Source organism: Arachis ipaensis, chromosome B05 (genome assembly GCF_000816755.2).
Source record: "Arachis ipaensis cultivar K30076 chromosome B05, Araip1.1, whole genome shotgun sequence".
Lineage (NCBI taxonomy): Eukaryota > Viridiplantae > Streptophyta > Magnoliopsida > Fabales > Fabaceae > Arachis > Arachis ipaensis.
In genome coordinates, this window is record NC_029789.2 from 144,215,356 (window position 1) to 144,235,246 (window position 19,891).

General features: G+C 30.3%; 1 protein-coding gene and 1 long non-coding RNA gene across 2 annotated transcripts; one reads left to right on the forward strand and one right to left on the reverse strand.

Moving 5' to 3' along the window:
* LOC107644657 lies at positions 4,914-7,467 on the forward strand. The gene is made up of 4 exons (XR_001621368.2): positions 4,914-5,328; positions 5,510-5,863; positions 6,961-7,086; positions 7,176-7,467. It is a non-coding gene; the product is annotated as an uncharacterized LOC107644657 (long non-coding RNA).
* Positions 9,170-10,315, reverse strand: LOC107641441 (F-box/kelch-repeat protein At3g06240-like). Its single transcript, XM_016344934.1, has one exon. It carries the CDS (start codon positions 10,313-10,315, stop codon positions 9,170-9,172), a length of 1,146 nt encoding a protein of 381 aa, XP_016200420.1.

Here is a 19,891-nt window from a genome sequence, read left to right on the forward strand (position 1 = left end):
ATGGGTGAGAACCAGAGGTTCCCAGCATGGTAACAGCCTCCACATATATAATACATAATAAAAGAGGAAAGCCGAAGGCAATCCTAGAACTTCCTCAAGATAAAATCAAAGCTTATAAACAAGCTAAACCATAAAGGGCATCTGACTAAAGATCCTTCAGTCTAACTAATATTTCCCTTTCCAATTCCTTCAGACCTCCCAACCACCAGCAGGAGTATAAAATAGCAAACACAGTTATAACAGACAAGAGATATACAAATAGGAACAAATAAGGCATTTAGACAGGTAGCAAGTAATATGCAGTCAAATAGGCAATCTCAATCAATTCACATAGTATGCATATGATGAATGCCTGTCCCTAATGGCTGATGATATCATCTGTCGGTTATAGAGCCAACCCGACAAGTCCTGGTAGCTAACCGTTGGACTGTCCCTCTATCGTTTCTCCCCAACTCGAGTTATACTCAATATAAACTTGATCATAAACATGATCCATATCCATCACCCTCACTGGTGAATATTTATGGGGGTGAGCTCATCCGGGGCTTTCACAGTGCCCGGCCACCCTGACGACATAGGGTTAACAGAGCTTCGAGTCTCAACCTGGAGCACGTGGTGGCTAGCCACTGCTTTCTCCCAGGAAAACTCTCATCTCCGATAGTAGAAGTGCAACATTCACAATTCATTCAACAACATATATGCATTTATACTTAGCCATAATCATGGCCCCGCCATCACATGGCAATAATCCAGCCATCTGGCTCACGGTTAAATCCATAACCAGCCAATTCATTAACAATCACGGCCTTTTGGCCCATGGCATAACCCGCACTTCCACTGCCATCCACCACATCTCACATAATCATCTTTGATCCTCAATGATCATCCATTTTTCCTTGCTTCACTCGCAAGTTGCCATATTTACTAGCTCCTTTTTCTCATTGCTAGGCATAACATAATGATTTAAGATATAAGTGGTGAGATCGGAGGCTTAGAAGTGTGAAATTTGGCTTTTAAAACTCAAAAATCAACTTTGGGATGAAAACAGGGCCACGCGTACGCGCACTCCACGCGCACGCGTGGATGGCCACAAAATTCATCGACGCGCAAGCGTCATACGCGGGGACGTGCGGATTGAAAAATAGCCAAACGACGCGGAAGCATCAGCCACGCGTACGCATGGGTGCTCTTGCGCCCCAGGCACAAAACTGGCACAACTCTATGGAAAATAGCTGGGCATTTGGTGCAGCGCATTGACGCGCTCGCGCACACCACGCGCACGCATGGATGGTGCTTTCTTGAAGAACGGCGCGTACGCGCCAAGTGCGCCTACGCGCGGGGGGTCATTCTGTTAAAAATTTTCTAAGTTAAAAGCTGCAAAATTCACAGATTCAACCCCCAATCTTCCGACAGACATAACTTTCTCATTTTAAATCGTTTTCCACCCTTTCTTTCAACGGCATGGACATCCCGGATCCAACTTCATTTCTAAACAAGTTTGGTACAAAACGGGGATCCGTAGTCCAAGTTATGTCTCGTCAAATTATGCCCAAAAACCATGTTTTCATACAAAACCACAAGGTGCCATTTTCAAAACAAGCCATTTTCAACTCTTTTCAAAATCAACCAAAACATGCCAATTTCAACACTTTTTGAAATCAATCAAAATGTACCAAAATCAACATCAAGCCATCCTCAACTCACACATTGACACTTTACCAAAATTCCCAAAGTCACCATCTAACCATTTTAACACTCCTCAATCAAATGGCTAAAGGACAAACACAATATCATGTCATACATCCTTCCTCATCCCAATTTCCAATAATACCATTTCCAATCAACCATCATTATACCTAATCAACATCATACTCACCATCAACATGGTACCACCCATCAATTCAACCTCAATCATCCATCAAGCATATATCACAACATGCATTTCTCATATATCGCACAATCAAGGCATCAATATTTATAATCACATATATGTTCACATCATATATCTCAACCATTCAACAACATCAACAATTCAATGCCTATCTTAGGGCCTCTAGCCTAAGTATTTCCTACCACATTACATATTAGATACGGGAAACCGAGACCATACCTTAGCCGATTTCTCAAGCTCAACTGGAGCACTTCCAAACCACTTGTCCACAAGCCCTCTAGGTCTCAACACCTCCAAGAACAGATTTTTTGCATACAAAACCCTCTTCCAAGCTTTCCAAAATCACCAATCAAGCTCCAATATTCATATATACACAACCTAAGCCACAATCATCATACCCATACACAACATCTCAATATCCAAACATCATAGAATAACAAAATTACACTAGGGTTGAGAATCTTACCACACCCAAGGTCCAAAGAGGCAAGATTAACCTTCTCCTTCAAGAGATTTGGGTCCTATAACATCAAAGAACCCAAAATCTCAACATTTTACCCATGAAACTCAAAAACAAGGGCTGGAATTTCGAACAGTAAAACGTGACTTACCTCAAGATTGATTGTATGAGTTTTGTAGAGCTCTCCGCAGTGAACGCGTGGCCGTAAACGGTGCGACAATCGGAGCTCTAGATCAAAAGTTATGGTGGTTTGAAGATCAAATGAGAGAAAGAACTTGAGAGAGTGTTCTTCCCTTCCTCTCCACCATTTCAGCGTGAATTAGAGTGTTGTGAGGAGAGAGAGAGTGCTGAAATGAGTGTTTTTAGGGTTTAGTTATGTTGGGCCAAGGGCCCACTTTGGGTCCGGTTGGCCCGGTTTAGCCCGTTCGATCTAATCTTGATCCGATTTCTATAAAATTGGTACTGAAATTCTTGTCTCAATCTCCTCTATCATATTAAGCCATAAGAATCACATTTTTTGGCTTTCTAGAATAAATTCTCATTTATGAGTTAATTAGCCGTTAATTAACCGGGTCTTACATTTCACAGTGAAATATTCCCAAGCCGGGTCAAATTTTCCTCGAGAGGAAGCTGTCTGAGATTCTTGTCCAGCATCATGTTGTTGTGATTGATCATTTTGTGACTGTTCAATCTAAATTCAGAATGCCACCAACCCAGAATCCAGACCAAATATCAATTCATATTTCATAGTTCATATGGCATTCAGGCATTCAACAGAGCATAATTGAAAAAATCAACAAATTGAACATAGCATAATTGAACATACAAATTCAACATACAACAAATTTAACATACAAAAAATTTATTCAACATACAACAAATTAAATCAACATTTGATTAATCATATAAAAAACAAAATTAAAAAAAAGAAGAACAGAAGAACTGAACTGAAGAAAAAAAATGAAAAGTTGAACTGAACTGAACTGAACAGAAGAACAGAAGGCCAGAAAAAAAATTAAAAGTTGAAAACAATGCTAGAAACCCAGAACTTACCCGCGACGGTGAGTGGCCCTAGCTCCGGCGTCGGTTTCGATTCAGGTCGGTTGTCCTTCCTCCTTCGTATGCAGGCATGCAGCAGCTCCAGGGGAAGAGGAAGACGATGGACGCTCGAGGAAGAAACAGCGTGCCTGCGACTGGTGAGTCTGAGAGCGAACAGGGGTCGGTGCGACGGACGGCGCGGCAGCAATAGAGGCACAAGGCGGTGGTGGAGGCTAGGCTTGGGGGCAGGCTTCCTGGATTAGCAGATTAGGGATTACTGGATTAGGGTATGCTAAAGTGGCTGGCTTGTTTCCTTCATCACGCGTTCTTATTTTTTTTTTTAAAAGCAAAACGGCGCCGTTTCATTATCAGGAGAGAAAACCAGTACCTGCAAAAACCGGCTCGGTTTGTCCAGTTTGCCGGTTAACCACCAGTTCAGCTAGTTTTTCAACCGGTTTTTTGCAGGACAGTTCTGTTGGTGGACCGGACCGGCTAGGTGACCGGATTCCGGTTAACCCAGTTGAACCGGACGATCCGGTCTGATTTTCAGAACATTGCATTTTTGTTTAATTAGCAAATGAGCATGCACACCGAATATGTTAAACTAGTTGTTATTACTTTTTGTAAGAGAGATAGTTTCTAATAGAGAAAATTTCACTCTCCTCTCTTGAGAGATACTATCATGACGCTTCCCTCCCTTGTATTTGTGATGGATCTGGGGGACAGGCTGTCAAACCACTTTATTGCTGTTTTTGTTAAGGTAGTCGGGAAGGCTTTGCATCAAATGGCGTCCGAGGCATCAGTGAGATACATTCTGCTTCTGAAATTGCTGAGATGATGGCTTGGGTCGGAGATACCGTTGTAGGGGGTCATGTCGGGAGCTTTAAAATCCTTTGGAACTTTAGCTTTCATGATCTCTTTGGTGAAGGGATCTTGATCCTTGTGGGAGCTGTCATCATGACCAGACTGAATGGTTTTGATTTTAAGGTCGGCTTCGAGTTTTAGGAGCTTGTCCTTTAACTCTCGGCGTCGCCTGGTTTCTCTCCAGAGGTTTCTTTCGGCTTCGCGCTAGTGCTCGACTTCCGTTTCGAGCTGGATATAGTTTTCTTTTAAATGACAGTTTTTTTGTGTTAATGTTTCTTAACATAAATTTTGTGTAATGATTAAAATAAATAATTAATTATGCATTTATATAATAAGATTATGCTATGTGTACACTAAAATTAGTCACTAGTATAAAATATATATTAGAATATAAATACGCATTAAAAATAAATTAAATCATACATGTATTTATACCACTACAACAAAATTCATTTTTAGTGACAAATTTTTAGTGGTAATAATACAATGACTACTATTTCCTTTATTTAACTTATACTTTTGTGGCCATTACACATTTGTCATTATTAATATATTTTATACTCGCAATTATTATTATTGTCACTAAATTATTACTTCTTTTACTTTTATATTTATTTTTTTAAATTAATAAGGGCAATTGTTATCATTGCCAGTAAACGTATTCCTATTCTCCTAAACTAAATTGATTGAAAACGAAAAAGAAAAAAAAATTGTGTTGGGATTTGGTTCTTCAGAAGACTCACTTCCCTCCGTCACTACCTTAATGGAACTCACTTCCCTCCATCATCGACCATCACCGCCATAGGCCTTGCCACCGTTGACAGCCGCCGTCCATCGTCCTACACTCATTCAAACCGCATCTCTATTCCTCCACCTCAGATCTGCATTGTAAATTCCTGATTCCTTTATTCCAAATCGGAAAACAAAAAAATAGTGTCAGTGTTGTGCCATGGAAGCTTGAGCTCGTAGTTTTGGTGTGAGTCCTGCGACTGCGACACTCTTCCTTCTCTTTCTTTCTCTGCCTATAATGAAGGACTCCGAATCCCATTCGCCTTCTGTCGTTCGCCTCAAATCGGTATGTTTCTTATCTCTCTCATTCATTCCAATCTTTTTTCCCCAATTCTCTAGAATTAGGGATTTTATTTAATAGCCAAATTATTATTTTGGAGTTTGGAACATTCAATTCTTGGTTGAGGAAAGATGAATATCTGTCATAATTATGTATTTTGGTCCTTGTTTGTGAAAATTTTTCGCAGGGGGCAAGAAATTCTGCACCACTGCTGATACGTTGACTCAGCGGGAGCCTGATTCAATGCTGGCTGCTATGTTCAGTGGTCGCCATACTCTCTTCCTAGATTCTGATAAGTCAATGTCAAATTCTGTCTTTCTTTGTTTATACTTGTATATGGTTTCCTCAATTATGCACGTTTGGCTTTGTTTATTGATTTGGTGAAAATTGCAATGACTGGTTGCAGCGATATGTCTTTGTTGACAGGGATGGTAAACACTTCCATCACATTCTTAATTGGTTGAGAGATGGTGTGGTGCCCACTCTGGAGGACTCTGAATATAATGAACTATTGCAGGAGGCTGAGTACTATCAATTACTTGTAAGTATTGTTCTTTTCCAATGGATTGTGGTTCAATGATTTGGAAGCTAAAATTTATATTCTTAGACTGCTTCTTGTTTGCTTTGTGTAGCTCTAAGATTGTCATTATTGTACTGTCTAGTTTTCATCTTTGACTAAAACATGTGTAAATGAGTTCCTTCATCGATTTGTCATAAGAATATCATCATCGTGGAAATGCCATGCACCATCATTATATTGATAATGTGTTTTTAAATTTTAATCAAAGAAAGGTTTTGATGTTTTTAAATTTTTGTACATAGTTCACATTTGTTTTGACATCTGTATTGAGAAGAGCAATCTGTGATGGAATTACCCCCTTCTTAAATGTAAAGAATGTCCTTCATTGTATCATAAATGAATAGAATGCATACTTGCACCTGCTATTACTGATTTGATAGCTCCATATGCCATAATGTTGAGCTTTAATTTCCTCATATACCTTCCTATAGCTTTGCTCCAGTTGCTTGATCATTTTAAAAAGAAAGTAAGAAACTTAAACTTCAGGCCTTCATGGAATCCCTGATCGGCTGATCTTGTGAGTATTTTTGAAATATCAGTGGCCAATAGTTTGATGGTTTAGGTTTATGTTCGATGCATTATCATCTATGTGAGAGATGAAGAGTTACCTTAATCTTGACAGAAATCATGCTACTACAATACTGTTTTGCAAGTTATCTTATAATTCTTTTGAATATATATTATAGTATATGATAGTTAATATACTAAAGGGGTATTTGCCGTCGCAATCACAGTCGTTGTTGCCCAAAAATACAGACTTGAATTGAATTATAAATATGTCTATATGTATAGGATTTGTGCTGTCCTGCCTTATTCAAATATTCAACCTTATTTCTTATTAGTATCTCAATTTTTAATTTCTTTTGTATTCTTTAGCTCAGAAAACAAGAATAAACAATAATAACTGGAAAAAGGAGAAATGCAAAAAATTGCTTGAACTAGAAACATGTCAAGTTTGAAAGTATTTGAACTTTCTGTTTTCGAATGGATGAAGAGTCCTTTGAAAGCAAAGAAGATCCATGAAACTAACTAAATTGTTGTTATAATTTTGAGCGCAGATGATAGCAATCACAATGATGATGAAATTGAGAAGACACTAGCCATCCTAATTGGTCTCATAGCTGGTGTTGCTCTAATCATCGTTTTCCTCTCCTTCTTGTCCAAGGTCTGCGAAAAGCACAAAGGTAATCTATGCTTTCTAATGTGTTTAAACATTTAATTCATCATCATGCATGGTTCTAATACGTGGATTATTCTTTGATTATGCATGTAGGTGGTAAATAAATAAAGAATGCTTTTTTCTTGGTAAAATTATTAGTCTTTTGGTGGCTAAATTTGTAGCATATAGGCTAAGATTTGTAGAGATGGTTGTACCCTGTGGAGATCCGAACGATCCACATTATAGAAAAAATGCTTTTGGTGCTAGGGAAGATGGCTTGGGAAAAAATGCACATTCTCTCAAGAAGGTTTCAGATCACATATTTGTAACATGATTTATTTTTTTCAAGAGAAATTTATGTATCAATATTTAAGTTTAATGAAATATCTCATTTTGTAGTAATTAATTTCAGTATATTTATATTATGCATAATGATAATAATTGTTAACAAAAATAATTGAGGTTTTAGAAAAACAAAAAAGATAGTTCATTGTTTCTAAAAAAATGAGTATAATATAACTAAAAAAAGTCTTAAGATTTTAGTGGTAATAGATAATGGCAACTAAAAGTGAATAACATTACTATTTTAGAATAATTTTTAGTGGCCATATAAATTTCCGGTAAAATTGGTATTGGTGGTAATAGTAATACTAATAGCTATTAAAAGTGAATAACATTACAATTTTAGAATTCTTTTTTGTGGCCATATAAATTGTCAAGAAAATTGTCACTAAAAGTTATATACTTTTTATGGCTATTAAAGAGACTTTTACCGGCAAATGTTATAATTGCTGCTAAAACCTTTTAGCGACGAAGTATAAGACGGCTAATGTCTAATTGCCGGTAAATGTATTAGCGACTATTTTTATTGCCACTAAAAGCAAAATAAATGGCTGCTAAAAGTGATTTTTCTTGTAGTGTACACAAATACATTAGTGGCTGATTTTAGTGGTTAATTTCGGTGTACAAAGCTACAAATAGCATTTTTTTTAATTAATGTTATATTAATTTGATTACCTATTTTAAGAACAACTATTTTAAAGTTAAACTCTTAAGAATTGCAACTAACTTGATTGATCGAGTGATAATCTTTTAATTCGGTGGGGTTTAATGGAAACCATATTCCTAAAAGTAGCTTCTATATTCTCATTTATATGCATGTTACAATAGTCATTTCTCATTTCTTATATATGATAGATGTATGAATAAAAAGTAGTGTTTACATATTCAATTCTTTAAATGAATTACCTTCACATCATGGGTTAATGCTAACGCTCTATATAGGGGATAGAACCATCACTCTCTATCTCCAACTCTCTAATAAGCTTCCATAATGAAATCAGTATTCATTATTTTTCATATTATACGTTGCATCTTCATCTCATCCTACTAATAATGTGGCTATCAATTCTTAAACAGGTCTAACAATGACCAATATATCCTTTCTACTTATCCTTACACCTGAAAAATTGACAACACAACTCTTAAAATTAAATTTCACAATACACGATTTGTAGCCCACAAATGCATTTTATCCTTGCCCACTATCTTGTCAAGCAATAAATTTTAAGGAAGCTTGGTGAGTTTACTAATTAGATTTTATCCATTTTTATTTATTTTATTATTTAATAAATTAATTATTAATTATTTTTGTGATTTATTCTCTTATATAAGGAATTTGGAACCTTAATTAGCAAATGATTGGCCAAATCTAATAGACAAAACATACAATAGTTATTTTTTGTCAAAATAATGAAAAAAAACATAAAACTTGTAGCCTTGCTAAGTTTAATCAAGTTAATCAAGTTAAATTGGTTATTACCATTAAAATTAGAGTGGACATCCAGATCATACTCGATAATGGTAGATTAGGAACTCAATTTATAATCATGTTGACATTGTCAATGTAATAAAGGCTAAGATTGGTCAGATTGAGCCTGAAAAATAGAGATCAATTATTGATTCTTTAGATATAAATAAATATTACTAATGACAAGAAGCAAATTTTTAATTTGAATCAAATATTACATGTGTACAAAGAGAGGAGGCTTATTAATGAATTAGTGTTACAATTACAAGAATAACATATGAATTTGTATATTTATTAATCAATTAATTCTTGTGGTGAAAGAGAGGAGGTTTTCTTTGTAAATCCATGCACCAAACCACTCTGCTTTGATACCAATATTGTGAATTATTTTGCCTGTGATGACATCAAAGGAAGCCAATTCATCGTTATAGTTTTCGATAAAATATATTACATCACATTTGTTGCCCATTCCAAATGGAAAATCAATTTCTAGAAAGTGTCTAACTGTAAAAAGCTTCACCCAAGATTCTTTCACACCAATTTCACCCAAAATGGATATTTCAATACAGCTATTCTCAGCAAGAGAGGAAATTAGAGCAAGAGACTCGTTGAGCACTACCAAAACTCTAATAGGGGGAGCATCATTTCTTTGCACCAAAACAATCGATGTGGTTTGAAACGTTTCAGTGCTGAGGTTAAATGACACAATTACTTCTTCTCCATACTCTTCACAGCACCAATGGCATACTCCATTTAAGTACTTTACAGAACCTTGTTCTAAAAATTCATTGTGATTCATTTCAAGCTCAAGTTTTTTCCAACAATTATTTTTTAGACTATAAATTTGCCAAATTGGAGAAGGTCCATCTAAGTAAAATTCATAATCAATATAATATACACATTGAATCACTTTATAGTCATCATTCATATTATCATAACCAAATCCATGAACACTTACCTCTAGATCAAAGCCGGGCTCATCGATAATAATACTCGGAGGAATAATTTTACGCTCATCAGTTTTGGGGTTCCAAAGTCCAATTTTTAGTTTTTTTCCCTTACGACCATAAGTTTCAGAGTAGCATATGATACCATTAACACATTCTATAACCATGCCGGGAACATCATATTCCTCAACCAGACTTGGCAAAACTAATCTAACTATGTTTTCATACTTCTCTCCAGAAAGCAAATACACATCTTTTTTATAGACGTTGTTTCCATCACCTCTTTGGTCATAAAAATTTCTCCATAGAAGCAGAGACGATGAATAAGCAGTTTTGGATTTTAAATTCTCGTAGTACATACTCTTGAAATTAGAATTCTCAAGTAAATTTAGCCAAGACTTTTGCACGCAACTAAACCGCTTCAAAGATTTAACAGGTAATTTTGCTAGAATTTCTAATGCAAGATCATTAGAAATCTGATCGTATTTTTTCTCCATTTGCATTGAAGATGAAGATGCAAAAATTATAGGATAGGATTTTGTGCTTGTGATGTGCCTCGCAAAATGTAATGAAATAAAGTAAAATTTTAAAAAATTCAATGGTTTTACATTTTTGTCGCTCTATTTATTTCTCTCCTAATTAAGATCTCTAATATTTAAGAGTAAACATCAAACCAATCAAACGATTGATGGGTTATATATATAGAAAACCTAAATAAAATAAAAAGAAAGCCAATATAAATTGTGAGCATTTGAATTACATTTGCAATCACAAATATAAATGTATAATTATTATTCATTACGCTTGATTTATTTATAAATGTTACCTAGATTATTTTTTATTAGTTTAACTAGTGTATGTTCCCGTGTCTTGCACGGGTAATACATAAAATTATATAAAAAATTTTATTAAAATTTAAATGAAAAATATATATAGTAATTATTATTATAAATATTTTATAATTTAAAAATATTAAAAATAATTAATATTTATTTTAATAAATTTAGATTGGTTGAACAGTTATCTCATTTGTCTGCTTAAGCAAGTATTTGGAGTTCGAATCTCACCCTTAATAAATAGAGCATCAATATGTCGTGGATTAATTCTCAACTTACCGAGTTAGGAAATCCGTAGAAAAAAAAATGTATTTGTCTTTAAAATAGATTAATTTTTCATTAATAGCAATACTTATGGACTTTTGTCTTTGTTAAAATTTACTTAGGACAATTTTATTTGTTGGTATCGTATTCATTCTTAAAGTCAAAACAATATGATCAACATTGTTATTTGTTAAAACTTCACATGTTATGAAATAATTTTTAAATTTTCAAATTCATAAACTTATGCCATTACAAAAGTTATTAGATCGATTAATATTTTATGATAACATGGTGTACCGAAACACCATCGTTGAGTATTAGTTAGTGTGAAGAGAAACCAATAATAACTTTTGTTATTCAATATATAATTTATTATATTGAAAAATAAAATAATATTTCCTAAATTTATAAATACATTTTCTTCTAATTTCTTACACCATTTTATTTGACAATATTTACCATTAAAAAATAGCAAATGACCATATTATCCCACAATATATATATGATGTGCAAAATAATTTCTTGTCTTGAAATTAATTCTAATTAGTGAGATAAAATTTAAAATATTTTTTATTTTCTTACTTAAATTTAAATTTAGAATTGATTAATGACTATTTTTTTAATTTCAATAAAAAAATAAATTTTTTACTTTTTTATTACATTAAAAAATAATATTTAAAACTAAAAAAGAAATAATTAATTTTTTAATTTGAATTAAAAAAATATCTTGTAAATATATTCAAGTTTTACATATACTAAGTGTTATAATATTAAATAGTATAGTATTTACTATAACAATGACTCAAAATATTAATCCAAGATATATTTGGGCCTAGTAAGACCTCAATGCAAGCAAGATCAACTAAAATCTATTGTTAGGGTCCCAAATCTGACTTAGGTTCATTACCTTAAAGGCCCAATGCAGACGAAGTCCACGCGTCCCCTCTTAAATCGACTCAGATTGGATCTCTGTTGCTAGTTAAATATGGTAATGAGTACTCAGAGGAGCGTGAGAAGCCCCCTTCCCATCCCTCACTCGTATTTAAAAAAAAATACCCCCGTTCCTTTTCCATCATTGCAAGTTCTTGTTTAATTACCCCTTAGAGAATGCAGATCTCCTCGGTAAACTTTTGAAAAAAATTAATACAAAAAGATATAATATAATAATCATAAAATAATCAGTTCAATATAATTCAACACAATTTATAACATATTATTTATGAAAAATAACATTTCAAAAGGATAAAACATAAAAACATATTCCAACATAATAACATAACAAAATTTTTTGGGACGATACTGAGCGACGTAGTGACGGACTTGAGAGGCAGAGAAAGTGAGTTAGAGAGAGAGGATCGAGGCTGAGAATGAGTCTAAAAGAAAAAGGAAGAATTCAAATTGGAGGCAGAAATTAGGGTTACTAAATTCAAGAAATGAATTTATGTATATATAAATTAGAATAAATTAATAATTTTATTCCATGGGGCGGGTACTTATGTCTGTGTCCCATTAGAGGTGGCAAACAAGAAAGTCTGCCCTGTCTCGCCAAAAGCCCGCAATTTGGTGGGCTAGCCTGCCCCTGCCCCGCCTAGTAAGGCGGTTTTAAATTTCTCTCCCGCTCCGCCTAATGGTAGGCTGGCGGGTTGGCGGGCTCTCCTTTTTTTTATAAATCATTAAATATTAAATAATATATATAATTTCACAATAATTTCAATAAATTTATAATTTCTAAAAATATAAAAAAATTATAATTATAAATATGTAATAAACATAATTATAAACCAAATTTTTAAAACAAAATAATAAAATTAATATTGTCCAAAGCAAAACAAATATTGTCTAAGATATATAATTAAACATCTTCAAGTTTATAATCAATCAAACATAAAAATATAATCCAAAATATAATTTAGAAAATTTTCAATTATCATCTTTATCCTCTTGTAGATTAATAACATCATAGAAATTTGTAAAAAAATGGTCTTGAAAAAATAAAAGCTTGGCCCAGCGGAAAAATCTGCACCATCCCACCGAAGCCCGCCAAAGCTCATGGATTAGGCGGTGCGGGGTAGGCAGGCTCTTTAAGTTTGACAGTCTCAAATTTTCAATCCAATCCTCTTTTTTTGTCGGGTTATGCGGGTCAGCTTGATAGATTTTGGCCTGTTTGCCATCCTAAGTCCCCATCCATTTTCGGGTGGCAGGTCGTGAGAATTTCATGAGTTCCCATTTAGCTCCAAAATGTGAGTATTCCCAGTAAATACCTTTTTTGGCTGTTTTTGTGATCATTCCTATTGCTAGTATTCATTAGTTTGTGACGTGGAGCTATTCTAGCCACTCAATAAATTCTCAGATAATCAAAGTTTAGGTTATATCACTTTTATACAGTCACATGTATCTTTGTTATAACAATATTAATAGAAGATAAATAGATAAACACTAAGCTATTGTTTGAATATAAGATAAAAAATAAGAGGAAAGAAAATAGAAAGAAAGAAAATAAGAGAAAATAAAATGGAAAGAAAAGTATATTTTTGTGTGTGTTTAGATGAAGAAAAAATGAATGAAAAAAAATAGAGGAAAAAATTTCTTTTGGTTGGATGGAAGGATAAGTAAGAAGAGAAAAAAAATTATAATAGAGTAAAATTATATTAATGTTTTTATATATTATATATAAATTATAATTCAAATGGTAACTCTGTATTTTAACCCATGTCTGCACTTCTGCATAAGTTTTTTTCGCAACTTTGAAGAGAAAAAATTTACATGAGCTCCACATACATTTTTATGTTTTTTATTCAATTTTTTTGTTGATCCAAACAATAAAAAATTGATTTTTCATCTATTTTCTTCTCCAACATTTTATTTTTCTACAAATTCTTTTAATCCAAACAATGCATAAATAAGTCATATTTTTCATATATATACGTTACCTAGTTATCTCCATTTACATTTCTATATAAATCGAATTTAATGAATTCAAATTAAATTAGGGTAATAAGTAATAAATCGAATCTATAGGATTCGAAATACTTGATATTTTGATTCGAAAGTAAATTGAATTTAATGAATTCAAATTATGTCATCCCCCACTAAATCGAATTTATAAATTTTGATTTATATGGTCCATGCTAAATCGAAGCAATAAGGTTCGATTTATACTCACTTAATAGCAATCCAGCTCATTGTAAATCGAATCTCCTTCATTCGATTTAGTAGCATAGATAGCATCCAAGTAATTTGAATCTTATAGATTCAATTTACTACGAAAACACATAATTCGAACTCCATAAGTTTGATTTACATAGATATGTAAATTGGGACATGCGCGTAATTTTTTTACTTTGGCAGATATACGTAAAATTAGTTTGCAAATGGTTTATAAAGGTGATTTACTCCACATATTATAACTTGTGAAATCATAATATTTTGAGAAATGATGTATAAACAACTTAAATGTTGATAAGTCTGAAAAATTTTAGAAAAAAATAAAAATATAAAAAAATTACATGTTGATCCATAAATTTTTTTTTAAAATTTGTCCATAATTTATGATTAATAACTTTAAAATTATATGTTATTTATTATATATATATTTTTTATTTTATAGAGACTTATAATTTTGTTATCGGCGATGTTAGTGGTTATAGAGAGATTTTTACCTTTAAATAAATTATAGAGAAATTAAAAACAAAATTGGTTACTATTTTTCTGACAATTTATTTAATTTTTAGTTTAAATTAAAATTAAATTATATATTCAATTTATATTTATTTATTTATCCTAATAATTGTATATAATAGATAATATATTTAAGCATGTTTTGAAAGAAACTATTGAATTTTATATAATTGAAAGTTAACTATGAAATTGAAGCTAAGATGAAGTGAAATACAATAAACATATGAGGAGTGAAATTAAAATAAATAATTAAAAAATAAGGTAATAAAATAATTAAACAAAGTAAAAAAAAGGCAAAAAAAATATGCATGTAGTTGATAAAAATACACTATAAAAAAATTAGTATAATTAATGAACATAAAAGATGAAAGACAAAAATTAAGATATATTTTTGTTAAAAAATTCAAAAAAAACATTGCGAAGAAGAACCTATTAATCAAGTTTTATGAAAATATTATAAAAAATTTAAAATGTTAGTAAATAAAATAGTAACTCCTTTAAGAACTATTAATCAAAATACATAAAAGCACATTCTGATTCCTAGATATAGAAAATAATAAGAGAATAATTCAAATTAAATTTATTTATTTTATTATTTATTAAATAATTTAATGTTTATTTAATTTTGGTCAAATCAGATAATATAATTGAAATATATTGAAACTCTAAAGATAAAATTAAAATTAAATGTTAAAGATAAAATATAACTAAATTATTAATACAACATAATATTCTTAAAAATTTATTTTATAGCAGATCTAATATCAAGATATTTATCATCATCTGTGGTTTAATCTAATTTTACAATTATTTAAATGTTGTTTTTATGAAAAATCACATTATTTATTTTAAAAAAAATATTTACTCATTATTATAATTTAAATAGAATATAAAATAGATATTAAATCAATTATTTCTTTTAATAATTACTCAGTCACAAATATCCATCAAGGACATGAGATTTAAGAGCATACAAAGTAAATATAATACTTACAACTTTTACGCTACTACGATAAGATGATTATCACAAGTCTTTTTAGCATAAATTAAATAGAACAACATATAATAATAAAGAAACAATCAAATAAAAAAAATTATAGAACACCTGTCATACACTACGACGGTTAGTATTGAGAAAGCTTTCAAAATTCTATATATTCTTGCCAAACACAATATTATTATGCTTTTTTTTATAGAAACCATTGAATGGAAGAACCGTTAGTAAAAAGATGAGGTTCTCTTATAATATGTATGACTTTTTATGATAATAAAATAAAAATGAAAAACATAAAATAATGTTTTGTATATTTAAATTAATTTTAATCGTTTTTAGTAACCAGATTTGTCATAATGTAACTGATAAATAATCACAGTTAATACTGATTGGATATGTTTTGAGTATGCTATACATTTTATGATTTTGTACGGAATAATATTAATTTTAATTTATATATTTGTTATTGGGTATTAAAAATAAAAAGTATTTGTATGGTTAGCATTTTTCAAACCTTCCTCAACTCTGATCGTGATTAGGCCTAAAAAATCACCTACCTCGTTGGACATAAATGTAATCCAATCAATTTTCATCTGATAGTGCTATGCATTCGCATAATCATAAGAGAATCACATTCGCATAATCATAGGAGAATTAATTTTAGCGAGATAACAATATGGTATTTAGTTACCACATGAGTATTTTTATATATAGAATTATCAATCAATTATGTATGGCTTCTGTTGAAAATAATATATTCAACATGGATATTGTTTGTTAGGTAAAAGATAACAGATTGATAAAGAAAATTAATTACAATGGGTATATTCATTTTAAAAAATATTTTTTTATATAATACTATAAAAAATATCATGGTTACCCTGAATTACTACAGATTCAACTTCCATCGACAGCGGTAAAATGTCTAAATTGAGACACTTTTAGACTATAATATTTGTGAAACAAACAATTAATGAAACACTCATCCATACATTCTCATTTTGAGTATATTTATACATAAAAAAAATTAAAATAGCAAAAGTGATAAAAAATGATGATTTTTATAATTTTGTGTGGCTATCTATATATAGAAGACCAGAAGACTATGATTATCTAACAAAATTAATTTTATTTATTGCATTCAATTTGAATAAGTAAAAAATCATCTTATTTTATTTTAGTCCTTAATTCACATGATTTAAATTTAGCTCAATATATATGATTTGATTTGATTTAATTATTAGTGAAAAAATATGTTGAGAACCTATTTTATGCATAGATTTGTTATTTTAATAATTAATTAATTAATCTAATTAATTAATTAATACATATAATTAGTATAATTAATTTGATTTAATAAATTAAAAAAATAAATTAAAAAAATACTACCAAATCAATTTGATATAAATTATAATAAATTATGTGATATTTAAATATCTAATCAAATTAATGAGTTGATATAGTTGATTTATCATAATAAATTGTATTTAAGGAGTTAAAATAAACAAATCGCTAAATACTCTCATAAGCATGCATGTCACGTCAACTCCATCATTAAGTACAGAAAGCTGATTTTTATATAATAGAATAGATAATAAATAGAATATATGAGAATATGATATGAGACATATTTTAATTATAAAATATTGAAATTGGTATTATATAATAGATTTTTTCTAAATTCTTATTGCTTGTTCGTTGCAAATTTTTGCATAATTACTTAATAATTTTCGCCTATGAAACTATCAACTACCTAATATTATGATTTAATTAATAAAAATGATGACATTAATATTTTTTCATAAGTCTTGTTATTATTTATAATTAGGAAATACCCATAAATAAATTTATTTCCTTAACGAGTGTTAAATTTGTTGTCAAATTCTATATTACCTTTAAAATTTTAGCGTAATTAAGTCTAATTTTTACATTTTGAAATGAATTTACTCAAAAAATTAATATGTAAATCACATTATTATTACAAATTACTTTTTTAACATAGTTAGTGGTGCTTATTTGAACCATTAAATTTAGCTTCTAATGATATTAAAGTCAACCTATTTTATTATCTTGTGCCTTCAAAGAATTTACACGACTAACATAAAAATATAACAATTGAAAAAAAATTGTTACAATGGGTATATTCATTTTAACAAATATTCTTCTATCTAATACTATAAAAAAATACATTGGCCACTTTGAATTGCTACAGGTCAACTTCCATCCACATTAGTAGAATGCCTAAATTGAGATATATTCATCAAGCAAACAATCAATAAAACACTCATCTGTACTTTCTCATTTTGGGGACATTTATATATAAAAGAAATTATACATAAAGAAAAAAAAGAAGAAGAAAAAAAGAGTTGAAAGAGCAAGAGTAATAAAAATTATGATTCTTATAATTTTATGTGGCCATCTATATATAGTAGACCAGACAACTATAATTATCTAACAAAATTAGAGAAAAGGACAAATAGGTCCCTGACCTTTTGCCCTGCGAATATTTTCGTCCCTGACCATTGAAAAATACTTTTAAGTCCCTGACCTTCGCAAAACTCGGACGGATCAGTTCCTCGGTCAACGGAAAATGCTTGTCACGCGTACACGTCGCCTGAAAAACTTCCCTCTCACGCGTCATGCGTACGCGTCGCCATGAATTTAACAATACCTCATTTTTTTATTAATTCTCCACTTTGTATTTTTTTTCCATTTCTTTCAAGCCATTCTTGCCTTCAAAACTTTAAATCATTCAAACAAATATATCAAGATATCGAATGATAGAAAAGTAAATTAAATTTAGCAATTTAGGATGTGTTTAACTTAGCGTTTGAAGCATCAACCGTAGGTTTAATTTTTCTTGTTTATATACATTTTTTACCTATTATTTTTTTTGTATGGAATAATAATAGTAAAATTATAGCGTACTAAAAAAGAATATTAAGAGTATTAAAAATATCTATATAAAAATATCATAAAAACTTTTAGATTTATTTTCATCATTGTCAAGATAAATATTTAATTTTTATTTTTTTTAGTACTCTCTTTTATAATTGTAATTCTTGTGTACTATATTTTAGTGTAATTTTTTTATAATATAATCATAGGTAATAATATAATCATAAAGGTTGAATTCCAAAATAATATTACGAATAAAATTATTGAGAGTACTGTAATAAGAGTACGATGTAAAAGAATACTAAATTAACATTTTGATATATAATGCAAGGCTATGATGATGCAAAAAATAAAAAAGAAAATGAAAAAAAACGACAAAAAATGTTACTAATAGTCTCATCATTATAACTTTCTTTAATCATGTAGAGGCTGTATCATTCTTACTTTTCTCTCATTCAATACTTTGATATGTTTGTTTGAGTTATTTAAAGTTTTGAATGAAAGAAATGAGAAAAAAAATATGCAAAGTGAAAAATTTATGAAGAAATGAGGTATTGTTAAATTCATGGAGTTTTCCACACGACGCGTACGCGTGAGAGGGAAGTTTTCCAGGCGACGCGTACGCGTGACACACGCGTACGCGTGACAAGCATTTTTCGTTGACCGAGAGACTGATCCGTCCAAGTTTTGTGAAAGTCAGGGACTTAAAAGTATTTTTCAATGGTCAAGGACGAAAATGTCCGCGGGCAAAAGGTCAGGGACCTATTTGTCCTTTTCTCACAAAATTAATTTGTATTTATTGCACTCAATTTGAATAAGTAAGAAATTATCTTATTTTAATTTAGTCTTTAATTCACATGATTTGAATTTAGCTTAATATATATTATTTGATTTGATTTGATTTAATTATTAGTTGAAAATATCTCAGTTGTCTATTTTATTCATAAATTTATTATTTAATGACTAATAAATTAATCAAATTAATTAATTAGTACACACAATAAATTTGGTTTAATAAATTAAAAGAATTAAATTAAAAAATACTAACAGAATATTAAAATAAATAAATTAAAAAATATTACCAAATCAAATTGATATAAATTATAATAAATTATATGATATTTAAATATCTAATCAAATCAATTAGTTGATATAATTAGTTTATCGTAATAACTTATATTTAATGAGTTAAAAGAAATAAATCGAAAAACACTCTTAGAAGCATGCCACGTCAACTCCATCATTAAGTGTAGAAATCCGATTTTTATATAATAGAATAGATAGATAGATGTTGATTATAGTTAATTATGATAAAAATATATAATAGGTCTTTTATCTTATATACTCTTCGCCTATTTATATTTTTCAACGATATAGAACTAATTTTTTATACTACTCATATC